The 13151-nt window shown below is 44.3% G+C and overlaps 2 protein-coding genes across 2 annotated transcripts in view; one reads left to right on the top strand and one right to left on the bottom strand.

Moving 5' to 3' along the window:
- The window catches only part of Psq (pipsqueak), a 53049-nt gene that overhangs the window by 36255 nt on the left and 3643 nt on the right, over positions 1 to 13151 (bottom strand). The window lies entirely within an intron of this gene.
- LOC139812770 (uncharacterized) lies at positions 7263 to 13118 on the top strand. The gene is given in 4 exon segments (XM_071777867.1): positions 7263 to 7940; positions 10881 to 11005; positions 11914 to 11985; positions 12784 to 13118. Coding segments are annotated over 4 exon segments (792 nt in total). The 5' UTR covers positions 7263 to 7680.

The following is a 13151-nucleotide window of genomic DNA, read 5'->3' as shown; positions in this document are numbered from 1 at the left end:
GTTAGAATCTAAAACACTTCGCTCGCGGTTTCTCCGGGGAGTTACGGCCCTCCGGCGGCGGCGGCGGCCGTCTCGAGCGATTTTCCTGTCACTTTCACTGAAACCCGCGAGAGGAGGAACGCGAAAAAAGCCGCTGATGGTGACGAAGAACCGTGGAGGACAACGGCGTGCTCGAAAAACGGTCGGGAGAGATTGCGAATTTACGACGGAACGCGATCGCGAGAGACGCGAGCGCGTTTCCCTCGATTCCGTGTGTGTATGTAACGAAAGCGCGAGAGGGTGAAAGGAAACGGCGCATCTCTCCTCGGTGTGCGACACGACACCGAAACGACGGAGGAAGATAATAATAAAAAAAAAAACATTCATGGAGGAGGAGGGAAGGAGGCCCGGTTAGCTCGCACGCTAATCTTTCGGGCGCGTTAGAAAGTCGCCGCTTTCCTGAGAGACGGTAAACCGAGAGTCTGAGCAGAGATCAGGGAGCGCGTGTTGCGAAAAGAAGAGAATTCAATCTCTCAAATTACATTTTTCGCAAACAGAAAACGCAAGTGCTATATAGTAATTATATACTGGAATAAATATATGGATAACATGACAGAAAATAGGGATTATATTAAAATAGAAGTTGAAATTAAAAACGTGCAAAGGTTCGAGAGAAAAAAAGGAAAGAGCAAATGAAAGGAGAATTCAACTGTATAAGATGAGCGTTTCTGCAAGAATAATCTGATGATGGAATCCTCTGAGACGGGATAATATTATAAGATATTTATGAAGTTAATATTCCATTTTTAGAATTTCAATATAATTAATAGAGAATTCTAACTTTTCTTTAAAGTTTTTTCTGAAGTTTTTAATAATTTTAAAGAGTTTTGATGCTTAATATGGAAGATATAACTAGTCCGAAGATATGAAAAGCCGCATATTAATTTTTTTGATTATATACAAAATAGGTAGTCATAATAAGTCTTACAATTAATAGAATAAATAGGCACTATTCGGGCATTATTCTCCCTAGAAAGTCAGATTTCCAAAAAGATATTTTAACTTGTACCGAAATTATATTTCACATACGTGAGAAAATATGAGGAAAAAATGTTGCAAGCGTAAATTTCAATTGTAAGCAGTAGAAGCAGCCTGTTTCTAAGATTAAGGGAAAAGAGATAGCGGCACCGTGAGAAAATCGAGAAGAGAAATCGAAAAAGCGAAGCGTTAGCGGACCGGTTCTCATCCCTTACGCTCGCATTTTCTTTCGCCAGCCTCGAAGAAGCACGGGTTTTTTCCCTCTTGCCGCGGGAGAGGAGGGGGAGGGGGGGGCAACCGCCCTTCCATCTTCCCTCCCACGATTCATCTCAATTTTTCTTCGAGCTTTTTGTGTCCAATTTCACCTCGCCTCCCTGCCACGCCATATCCTTTTTCTTTTTCCCCGTCTATCCCTCTGCCATTCGCGGAGTAGACGAACTCGCTCTTCGTGTTTTACCCCCCTACCTTCTCTACCACCCTCATTCTTCTCTCCGCTCTCCCCTCTCAATTCCAACCACACTCTCTTTCTCTCTCTCTCTCTCTTTCTCTCTTCGTTTCTTCGCCCTTCTCATCCATTTCACGACCCGTCCCGTCTCTCTCACCATCCTTCGCCCTCCTTTTTCTTGTCTCTCGGTCGTTTCATCGCTTCTTCCACGACCCTCCGCTCACCTCCTTCCACCCCTCTCCCGGCCTTTTTCCTCTTTCGCCGCGCGCGTTGGTTCCATTTACTCATTCCCTCTTCCCCCCACGCCTAAGACGCTATTTTCTCGTGGCCCCTTCGCTTCCACGGTTATACGCCACCCTTCTTTCTTTCTCTCTCTCTCTCTCTCTTTCTTCTCACCCCAACGATAGGGAGAGACAACCTCCCCTTTTCCCTCGTTCTTTCCTATATCTCCGTCCCGGCTCTATCCCTCCTGCTGTCTCTTTTTCTTCTCCTCTGGCTTTTTCTTTCCCCCTCTGTATCCATCTATCTATCTTTCCGTTTCGTTCCCTCCCCAACCGACCCAGCTGCCTTTTTCCTCTCCTCCTTCTCCTCATCTCGCCTCCTCGATCCGCCGGTTCTTTCTCCGCGTAGCGTCTTTTACGTTTTTCCAACGTTATCGACGCGTCGCCTCCTCGCTTCTTCCCGGATTTTTCCCTTTCGCGGCCACCGTTCTCGAGACGACGACCAACCGGCTCTTTCTCCGGGAAAACGCAAACGGAAACGACCGCTCCCCCTCTTTCTCCTTCGCCTCCCCGTTTTCCCCATTCCGGTGTTATTTCGCGTTTCTAAGCGGGGGGGGGGGATGAGGGGACTGGAATCTTCCAAGAGACTTTCCTTCGTTGTCTTCTTTCGCAGTTTTTCTCTCGTCGTCCCTCTCCTGTCGCTAGGTTTCCTTCCTAGCTTCGTCGAGATGCGGATGATAAAGGGAACTAATAAAATCTGCATGACGACCGGCGGATTCTGCACGAAGTACTATATTCTCTCGCGCCGCGATCCCTCGGACCTCGCTGTTATGATAACCCGGAATTTCTCGGCGATGTAGGTATAAATGTCAATTTGATTCGGCCGCGAGGAACGGTATAGACTGTCGCCCGAGGATTACTTTTGTAGGATCATCTCCCGAGTTGAACGTAAATAGAATCCGACTCGGACATCTTTACCCCCGAACATAGTCCAGCAAAGATCTTTAAAAAAAAAAAGAAAAAGAAAAAAAAGAGAGAGGAAGAAAAGTCTATAGGGTCAGGTCGACTTTTTTCAGTGTCTCGCTTTTGAGAACAAGAGAACACATTCGAGATTAGAAACGCATGGCTTTCATTACCTGCCTTTTTGCGGGACCTCGGCGGCGTAAAACGTGTCGCCGAAATTGACATTGCAAAAAGTATACGCTCGCATATACGGCATACTCTTATCTGCCTCCATCGCAAATATTTCTTTTGAGCTCTTTTACGATTTTCTATTAAATATTTTCATCTGAGAAAACAAGGTAGAATACTGCTTCTTTCTTTCAACCATACGAGATTTCTTGTTACGCGAAAATGTTCTGCTTTGCGAGTTAAATTACTGTGCCGTCGAAAATTCTTATGGCATACTAACTAAAGAGTTAGTAGCAGATTTATTATCTTTGTTACGCGAACAATGAAAATCCATATTCATGTACTTTATATTTCTATTTTGTCTCAATCTTGGTTTAGTCTTTTTTAATGCGCAATTTTTGATGCAAGTTATTAGAGAAAGAGAGGAAGTTCAATTTATTGAAAATTTAAATTTTCATATTTAAATGTAGTACATTATGATAAAAATTAATCATGATAAATTTTTGAAATAATGAAAAACAAGCATGATCGACCCATGGACAACCTTAGAGAATGCGAAAAGAAGAGCCCTCAGTTTTCCCGCGAGTTTGACAAGAGTTTCGATCGATAAAATGGCAAGGCAAGAATTTATAAAATTGCACGAGCGCAATTATTTTCTGGTACTCGGTTTCTCTCTCCCCGATCGATTCCCTTGTCTCGAAAAAGCGAGAGACGTTAAGTCTACTTCTGTCGGAAGGGGAAAAACGAAGAAAAAAGGAGAGAAAGATGAAGATAGAGAGGCAGACGCAGAAGAATTGCATTAAATGAGAAAGGGAGAGAAACGCAACGAGTTCCAATTTACGTATACCATAAGATGAACTTGTTCTTTGAGATATTTCAGTATACCATCTTTCTTCGACTCCAATATTTTCCGCGATACAACACTCGATGCAAACACGATGTCTAATGTCGCAGACTCGAAAAAAAATATCTGCATTGCGGATCTTGGTGAGAGAAATTCGGGCCGTACCTTTCTTGAAGACCTGAGTTAAAATTTGGCACGAGATCGAGACTCACTCCTTGCCGACTGACTGTTATCTGAGCTAGAGTATCACCGAAATCCAATTTTGCTTTGGAAAAAAAATGAAAATTGTTAGCAGTATCTAAATTGTATCTTTGTATCTTGGCAAACACATTTATGCGAAAGAAACTCATTTGAGAGTTTTGCAGTCACCAGCAAAATTTTACACGGAATCCTATGTTAAATTTGCAATGCTATTTTAAAAAATATTAAAGATTCGAACTCTTACACCGAAAAAAATATATTAAATTACAAATAATTATCATATGTACATATTATTTTAGAAAGATATTGTTTCTAACGTCACTATGTCAGTTTTAAAGAAAAAAATTTTTCCTCAAGAATATCAAAGGTATCCAAGCGTCTTTATTAAAGATTTGGATTTTGTTTAAAAACTCGAAGAATCGGATTTCAATTCGAGACTCTCGCGTTTTCGTGGAAGGCGCGCTACTCTCCGAAAGAAACTCGCATCGAGGACAGGAATGGTAGGAATCGGCTATGGCAGCGCGATATGTCTTTCGGTCGATGTAAAAAGCGTTCCCATACGCGTTGCCGGGTTTGCATCAATGATCTTCCCACGTTCCCCCCGCAACGATTGCAATTGTGTGCGACCGTTCCTTTTTCACGGAACGACCGACTCGTTTTTCGGTTAACATTTCATCTCTCGAACGTCACCGAGTAGAAATGTCGGTGGCAGGAGCTCGATAAAGAACGTGATCATCGACGATTTCATGTAATTTGACATGTTTGACAAGTATAAATTTTCAATTATTTATTCCTTTCCCCCCCCCCCGTAACTCTGAATCCTCAATTTTTCCCGAGTCCTCGAATTCTTTTAAATCTCAACTCCAATTCTCCGCGCTCCGCATTTCAGGTCCTAAACCTCAGGTCTAATTCTTAATCCTTATAGCTTTCAACTCTTAAGCCTCAATTCGGAACTACCGAATTGTCAGTTGTCAACTTGCAGCATTTAGCACTCAGTTTGACCTTAAATTTGCGAAATTCTAAACCGTCTTAAATAAGAGGACAAAGCGAGAATAAGAGAATGTAACGAAAGTTCTCTGTCGGAAATAGATTATCCTATTGTACGATGATTATAACAAACGATGAACAGCGGGACTTTACGTCGTTTGGTCCTAATTTCCGTTCTGTTTGTATACCGTAAGGCATAACAGTACCGCGCATTCCGAATGCCCTTCGTTTCTTCGTTTCTCTCCGTTCACCTTTCCGAGAGCGTCTGGCTCTCTCGGCCGCTCACCTGTTCCCCTTCGCCCTCACCGGTTTAAGTTTTCGTTACAAAGTATATTCCAGAAAACCGAACGACAGCGGGACTTTCCATTATGTCCGTAAACACTTCTTCCTTCGCCAAAATCTAATTGCCGAGACTTGACTGTAGGTACTTAATATTAAAAAAATGATGGATATCTCTTCTGTCGAGTTGACATTAAGGCGCGAGCTAAATAAACGAGACAACATTATTTATCACTAAATTTAAAATGGAGATTTTATATTAATAATAAAATTTTCATTTTTTATAACACGTTACTGAAATGCTGATAATCCGAACGTTGAAAATTTAAAAGTTATGAATTTTTGGTCTCGAAATCCGAAGACTTGGATGAGTAAGAAGAATGAAAGGAGGGATGGAAACTACTGTCTCATTACTATTTCATAGATTTTCTGCGGACATGTTGCGAATATATGGCTCCGTTCTTGCTTTGGCCACTGCCGTTTCTGCGCGCGCGTGTGTTTTCGAAGGGAAGGAAAGGAGAGGCGAAAGGAACGACGCGACGGGGACGTTCCTCGCGAGATGGAGGGAACGGACGCACCCGGAACCGTCATTTCACCGGGCGAGGAGAACGGCGAGAGAGATCCGTGACACGTGGAGAGAAGCAAGAAAGGAGAAAGGAAACTAGATATTTCTTCCATGCCGTGATATGCTGTGCAATTAATCTTGAGAATACCGATGCCGGGCAAGAACTATCGGTTTTCTCAGAAAAACTGATCAGTTTTTAATTGTAATCGGAAGAACGAAGATTATAAATGTTAAATATAAAATATATATTATATTTTATAACTTTAGTTTTTTTTCTCAAGCGCGTGTATTTGGGCGATATATCTTCAGAAGCTTTCAGAAAATATCTTGACGTTATACGTGGCAAAAGATCCTTTGGATCAGCTAAGATTCCTTTTGGCGTTATGAAAATTATGTTCGCGAACAGAATCATTTAAAGAATCATTTAATCTAATTTTAATTACATATTTTTCCATATTTATAATATTTATATTAGTTGTTTTAACTTTTAAATCAATGCGCGTCGCGAGAGAAAGAGGAGCGAGGAGAGATCTCTCATCTTCTTTCTGTGACCTCTTTTCTTCTTTCTACATTGTGGCTTAAATCTCGTATTGTACAACTACCTGCACCTCTTGTTCGTTGCTAGAGCTTGTCAACTCTGTGTCTTGAATAGAAGGATTTTTCTTGGAACTAACAGTCGCAAATTAAAATTGTGGCTCTGCTCGAGAGCGAGACCTCGTCCTGAATGTCGTCACTTGTGAGTCAAATGCGGTCAATCAAAGAACGGAGAGAATACAGAGAGAGAGAGAGAGAGAGAGAGAAACTGGATAGTTCTTTATCTGCAACACATACATTCTTCGTATCGATCTTTACATCGTTTTATGTGATACAGTATGGAAAAAATCTTATATTTTCATTAATTTACTTTTACTCACAGTTGTTCATTTTCTAGATAGGACTACTTGTGACAAAATCAACTTACCTAAATTGATCCAACCCGTTTCGTCATTGTAGAAATATACGTACAAGTAAAAATATAAAGAAGAAGAAAAAAAATGTAAATCACTATTTTATAAATCCGTATATGTATCTTTCATATAAAATCTACACTTGCAATGTATGGACTCATTACATTTACTTCATTGCCGCCCGACAAATCTCGATAATGTGCGACCTTCGGTTTCTCGTGTTCGTCGACGAGCTCTCCACGCTCATTTCGTTCGGTCGGTAGAGCGGGATAAACGGAGGACCACGGATCCACCCCCGAGCACCACGTGATCACGAGCGGGGGATTGCGCGACCCCTCGAAGCGCGGAGGGTGAACGCGGTCTCGCTCAAGGTCGCACGTGGACCGCTGCGAGCGATATCTCGGCACGACTCGACTCGGCACGGTCTGACATTTTTTTTTTCCCTCGCTCGTCGAACAAGCGCGGAAGCTGCGATCGCGCGAGAAAGAATCTCCTCCCCTCCCTCCCTCCCACCCGTCCTCTTTCTCACTATCTCGCGTTTCCCGCTTTTTCTCCCGTGCGCCGCAATTTACGGCGTTGAACGTTCTCATCGCGCTCTCCTCTCGCTTGGAGAAATCGAATGCGTTATATCGCCTCTAGGAATTACCAGCGCTTCTTTGTGGATCCCCTCCGAAGGAAGAAGAAATAGAAACTTCTTGAGTTGCGGAGAAAGGAGCGGCGAGAGGATGACGACGATGATGACGACGATGTCGGCAATTCCGAAAGTAGCGCTCGAATGGAAGGAACAAAGAAAGGAACCGGAGAAAGGGTGGAGAGAAGAGGGTAGCGAACGGGGGATAGCGGAGAGAAGAGTCAGCGCGCCTTTGTGTATACGCAGCGCTCGAAACGGGAAGGAGCGAAGGGGATGAAAGCGAAGGACGAAAAAGAACCAGAGGGGGGGGGGACAGATGGCCCTTTCAGACAATGAGAAACTCCGGAGATAAGGGCGGCGCACGAGCGAGAATGCGAGGGGAGAGAATGGACGGAAACAGCGTCGAGAGAGGATGAGAGCGGCGGAGAGATTGAGAGAGAGCGAGAGGAAGGTCTCGAAAGGGAAGATAGGAGCTACTTTTTCGAGGAAGGGACGCGGAGGGCGTAATGAACGATGGGGAAAGACGGAGGGAGAGAGAGAAAGAGAGAGACAGTGAGACGGGGAAAAGGAGAGAGAAGAGGAGAAAGAAGAGACGAAGAGGGAGTCACGGCTGTCACGGGGAAGAGAAGAGGACGGAAAACGGGTGACTCAGGCAGAGAGTGGACCGCGCGGGCAATTTCTGGGGGGCGATTAACGACGAGCGAACTGAAAGAGGACACACGCGCATTTTTCTCCGTGTTGGGCGACGCGGTTTCGTACGTGTATCATACTTAACCCTGACATTACCGGAGAGAATTTTCTATCGCGGGAACACGTTTATATTTAGTGCATAAAAATAAACAGCCATCGCTGCAAGCACTAAATTTATGAAACTTTGCTGTACCTAGGCAATAATTAATAATAACATGGTGCGTCTATTAGATAAATGTAAGACGTTCGTGACATTATTTTTTTTCTTGTTTTTTTCTCTCGAGGCAACAAATGGAAATTAATATTCCGATTTTGTAACATTGCCTCCTACAAGTCGGATATAAGCGGTAATTTTAGCTTTTCTGACCACATGCACGAGTCTTGAAAGCGTCAATGCGAAGGCGGCGTGTGTTGCGAGTGTGCACTTCATTGAGTACTCCACCCAGTCCCTCTCTCTTTTATCCAACAACTGGAGTTTATTAGCGTATCGCCAAAGAAGAATGAACGAGTGAGGCTCCGAGAGTGTGACATTTACGTCGTAATCTTAAGAATAACATACGAGGCGCGACGCATCGTTTATAACTTGGTGGAAAGTGCCGTGGGCTAGAGTTAAATATTTCGCTCCGATGAAATTACACTAGGCAGTTATACGATTCAGTAATCAACAATAATCGTTTCTCTTTTGTACGTACATATGACTTTAATCGCGCGAATAAAAATGACGAGTAAGTTAAAGCTAATATGTAATTTACATAGTATACATCAGAGAGCTAAGTGAATCAAATATAAATACGAAGGAAAGAAAAGAGAAAAAAATAGAACGAATAAATACGTTAGATTAAAAAGAATTTCTAGATCATTAAAAATTGTATTATTTACAAAGATCATATGTTAAAAAATATATTTAATGTTTCACATTTTTATGTGAAATTTATATATTCGTCAATTATACGTAACGTGCACTCTTATCCGCCAGATTCTCAATTTGCATATGCACAAACTTTTTGATGCGTCGCATTAAAAACAAAAGTTTTAGAAATCTAGTACTAAAGAATTAGCGTGTGTTACGGATTAATTAGTCAAACGTGGATGCCTTTCTATCAACTTTATACGGTGAGAAGAAATCGTTTCGAGATGGTTTAACGCGCAATAGCTCACGGCGCTACCACATCTAGCATCCTTGGCAATTATATGTATAAGACGGTCGATCGGCACCGCTCCTTTTTACGCAGCGACGTAGGAAACTCCTTTCTCCTTTTACCGGCGATACCTCACAACGCCCTGTGTCCCGTTCGCCTGTTTCTTCCTCTCAATCACGCGCGAGGGATATGCATAAACATAAACGCGTCAATTCTAATCATGCCTGTTAATTAATTTAACGCGTCCCTTCGAAAAATACAACCACACTCATACAATCAATGTAATAAAACATTACACGTGTTTCTTTTGCTTTTTTGTCAAAATAAAATACGTTAATAAAAAACTATGATTTTAAAGGCTGATCTACAATGTGCTCTTTGCTTTCTGTTTTTTGCTCTTAACCTCTTTGCGACTATCTTGTATTTCGCAATTCCGTCGCGTAACGTGATGTTTCTTGTCTCTTCTGAAGTTCGTCAATTTTTATCTTAGGCGACAGAGAACAAAAAACATCGCGTTACGCGACGCAATTGCGAAATACGGGATAGTCGCAAACAGGTTAAGAGCAAAAAACAGGAAGCAAAGAGCACATTGTAGATCAGGCTTTAAGAACCAAAAAATTACCGAAAAAATCTTCTAAATCAGGTTTTTCTCAATAAATTTATGTACAGGCATGAATTTCGGCTTTAAATTTATTTACGATATTGACCAAACCGAGTGCAACAGATGAAACATTTGACATATAATCTCTGTGCTCCGTTTTTAATTATTTACGCGAAGAGAAAACTGAAAATTTCTTTTCAGATATTTCAATTTAGAATCTAAAATAAAATATAAGATAAAGATACGAAACCCGAGCGTAATTTAACTTAATAAACGAAAGAAATTGCGCGCGAGGGTAAAAACACCTTATATATATTTGATTTATTTCAGGGAGCTCCGTTAATCTTTTTGTCATTCAAAAGTGTTCTCTCATTCAAAAAAGCTTGAAAAACGATGCCTTAATTGATCCAAGAGAACTTTTTATGTGAGCGAGTGTTAAGGACAGGATGGAGAAATCGACCGATGGTGTATAGCCTTCTCTCATTTTCTCTTTCTCTCTCTCTCTCTTCATGCTGCCGTTCTCCTGTATCGAGCCATTTGTCGTACGTTCTCTTTGAAGAAGAAACAGGATGCGCGAAACGTTGAAGGAATGAGAAAGAGACACGAGCGTGAAAGACAGGAGGGTTGTCGGTGGGCGAAAGAGCGGAGGGATGACTGCAATATAGCGGGTAGAAGGGAAAGCCAAGGAGAAGGGCGAAGGTGAGAGGCGAGAGACGTCGACGAAGAAGCACAGGCGAGAAGGTAGAGTAGTGCAGCAAAGCCGAGAGGGGGGGGGGTGGAGCAAGAGGAGGGAAGGTAAAAGAAGGAAGAGCAAGAAGAGGCGCGGGCGAAGGCAGATCGAAACGCAGCAAGGGAAGAAAGGAGAGAAGGTTAGGGTGGTTAGGTTAGCTGGATGGTAGTCCGGGGGAAGTCAGAGGGTGAAGAGACAAAGCAGAAGGGAGGGCGAGGGCGGGTGGGGAGAAGAAACGGTACACGGGCGCAGAGAGCGAAGAAAGAGAAGCGTTTCGTGCCCTTCTCCCTCCGTGGTTCTCCTTCTGGCACGGCTCTTTTTGTGCTTCCCTCTTTTGCTCGTCCGAGATATACCGGGTGGAAGAGATGAGGAGAAGAGAGGAGAGTGAAGTGACAGAGAGAGAGGGAGAGAGAAAAGATTCTTCTTCGTTCTTCTGGATGAGTCAGGCGCAGGTCAGGCGAAGGGGGAAGGACGAACAGGAAGCCGGGTAGAGGAAAGGCAGCGGGAGAAAGAGAAGGAAGAAGAGAGAGAGAGAGAGAGACACAGAGAGAGGGTGAGAGGCGGAGGAAGAGAGACCGTGCGAAAAAGAGAGAGGCGGCACAGCCGACGACTTAGCCGGGAGAGAACACGAAGATCCGAAACGGGGACAAAGAGAAAATGACAAAGGCGAGAGGGGCGGCCGATTCGATTGGAAAGGCAGGCAGAGGGGCCTCTTTCCTTTTACCAGCGTTTTCTCCGTATTACGTTCCATACTTTCCGTTGTTCCTGCGCGCGCGCGAGCTCGCACCAACACGCGTCCACCAATCCATATATACGCGGCCAAATACGCACACATATACCCGCGTTCTCTTTCCTTTCTGTCCTCCCCCTCGTCTCCGTCGACCTCTTGTCCTATCCTCCTTCACCCTCCACGCCGTTCTCCTTCTGCCGTTCTCCTCATCGTTCCGCGGCTGCCTTCGTCCTCCTCTTCGTCGCTATTGTACGTACGTGTGTGCACCGCGTTACGTGTGTACGTGCGCCTTGTCTCAATCGTCGTACGCGAGGTTTCATGTCGCACGGCTCTGCGCTCCCGCGGCGAGCGAGAGGGCGGCTTTATACGTGGGTGAACGGGAAAATGTCTTTTGAAACCTTTCTAGGTCGCTCTCGATCGCCCTACTGTCAGTCATATACACACGCGAGATCCCGCTCTCGAGAAAACGCTCGCCGCCTCGCGCGTCTCTCTCTCTCTCTCTCTCTCTCTCCCTCTCTCTCTCTCTCTCACACTCTTTCTCTTTCTCTCTCGACGACGCCGGTGGCTTCGCCGCTAAATTTTGGCTCGAAAATGCCAAAGAAACGTAAATGTATCGCCTACTTCGATAAATAAGAATGGAATGCAGAAGCATCTCCGATTCAATTAAGTTTACGTGCACGCGAATGGATCCTATGATGGTCGTATTTAAATTAGATAGTGACGAAACTGCATAGATTCTCGCGAGGGGTCCGAAGGCCAAGAAGAAGTAGAGAAGAAAGGAAGACGAGAGGAAAAAAAAGAAAAAAAAAAGAAACAGACGATAAAAAGTATAATGAGGATGGAAGAGACGAGAAGAATAAAAAAGAAAATGTCGAATTCGTCTGCACATATTGCACGACGATCATATTCATTACGTTTTATCTTTTTAACATTTACTTATATAAAAAAGTGCTGCCACATTCAAATAATCCTCCCTGGTGCCGCGTAAAATTTCGTTAATTAAATAATTTCTTAAAGGCAAGCCGCGTTCAAGCTCAAAGCCGAAACGGCGCGAAGGGATCATTCGCCTCTCCCTTACCGAACGGAAAAGCTTTCCTATTATTTCGCGGCAGCGGAAGAGATCCTTATATTACGTGGCAAAATCAAACGTCGTCCTGTAATACGCCCACCCGTTGCCATCGCGACATTTCACAAACGAAGTTACGAACGAGCGTGCTATTGAGACAGCGCGCGCGGCGAGACTCGTTCTCGCTTTTGCAATTTGTAAATCCCGTCGCGAGCGAGCGCGCGCGCGCACGGGGGGGACATTACGGTACCGCGATCCTCGCGTTCTCTCTCCTTTTTTCGCCGATTCGCATCTGGTCGTCCTCCGGAACTCGATCCTTGAATCGCGCCGGGTGGGGAAAAAAAAGGGGCAGGAAGAGAGAAGGAGGCGATCGATGGAAGAGAAGAGACGTACGCGGAGGAGACGCTGAGGAGAAAGGCAGAGGGATAGAAAGAGGGAAGGACACGAGGGGGGGCGAGAGACTGAGGCTAGAATATGCGCAAGATAGACAGATGGAGGAGAGGAAGAGCGGGAGAGAGAGAGAGAGAGAGAAAGAGAGAAAAGGTGTTGTTCCGTCGAGCGGCGCGCGGCGGGGAACGAACGCGAGGCAAGGCTGAGAGAAGGAACAGTAAAATTGTGGAGAATGTGCACGCGCCATCATCAGGGTGGCCTAGATTCAGCCAAGACCTGCTTTCTAGGCAGCATTTCTCTTTATCATCGGCGGCGAGCGCGAGCGCGATGTATAGGCGGACCGTTGGCTCGATGCGCGCGGAGAAAATCTCTTTCGCGGGATGCACGAGCTCATTCGTCGTGGGACGGAAGATCGTGCAAACGTTAAACTTGCGATCCTTAATCGAGCTGATTATACGAACGTTCATACGGCTCGCGGATCGAAGTTCTTGTACATCGCGATAGCGTGGAAGTCTCGCGGATTGAGAAGAACATTTT

The sequence above is a fragment of the Temnothorax longispinosus genome, chromosome 5, assembly GCF_030848805.1.
Source record: "Temnothorax longispinosus isolate EJ_2023e chromosome 5, Tlon_JGU_v1, whole genome shotgun sequence".
Lineage (NCBI taxonomy): Eukaryota > Metazoa > Arthropoda > Insecta > Hymenoptera > Formicidae > Temnothorax > Temnothorax longispinosus.
This window is presented reverse-complemented; position numbering and strand designations above follow the sequence as displayed.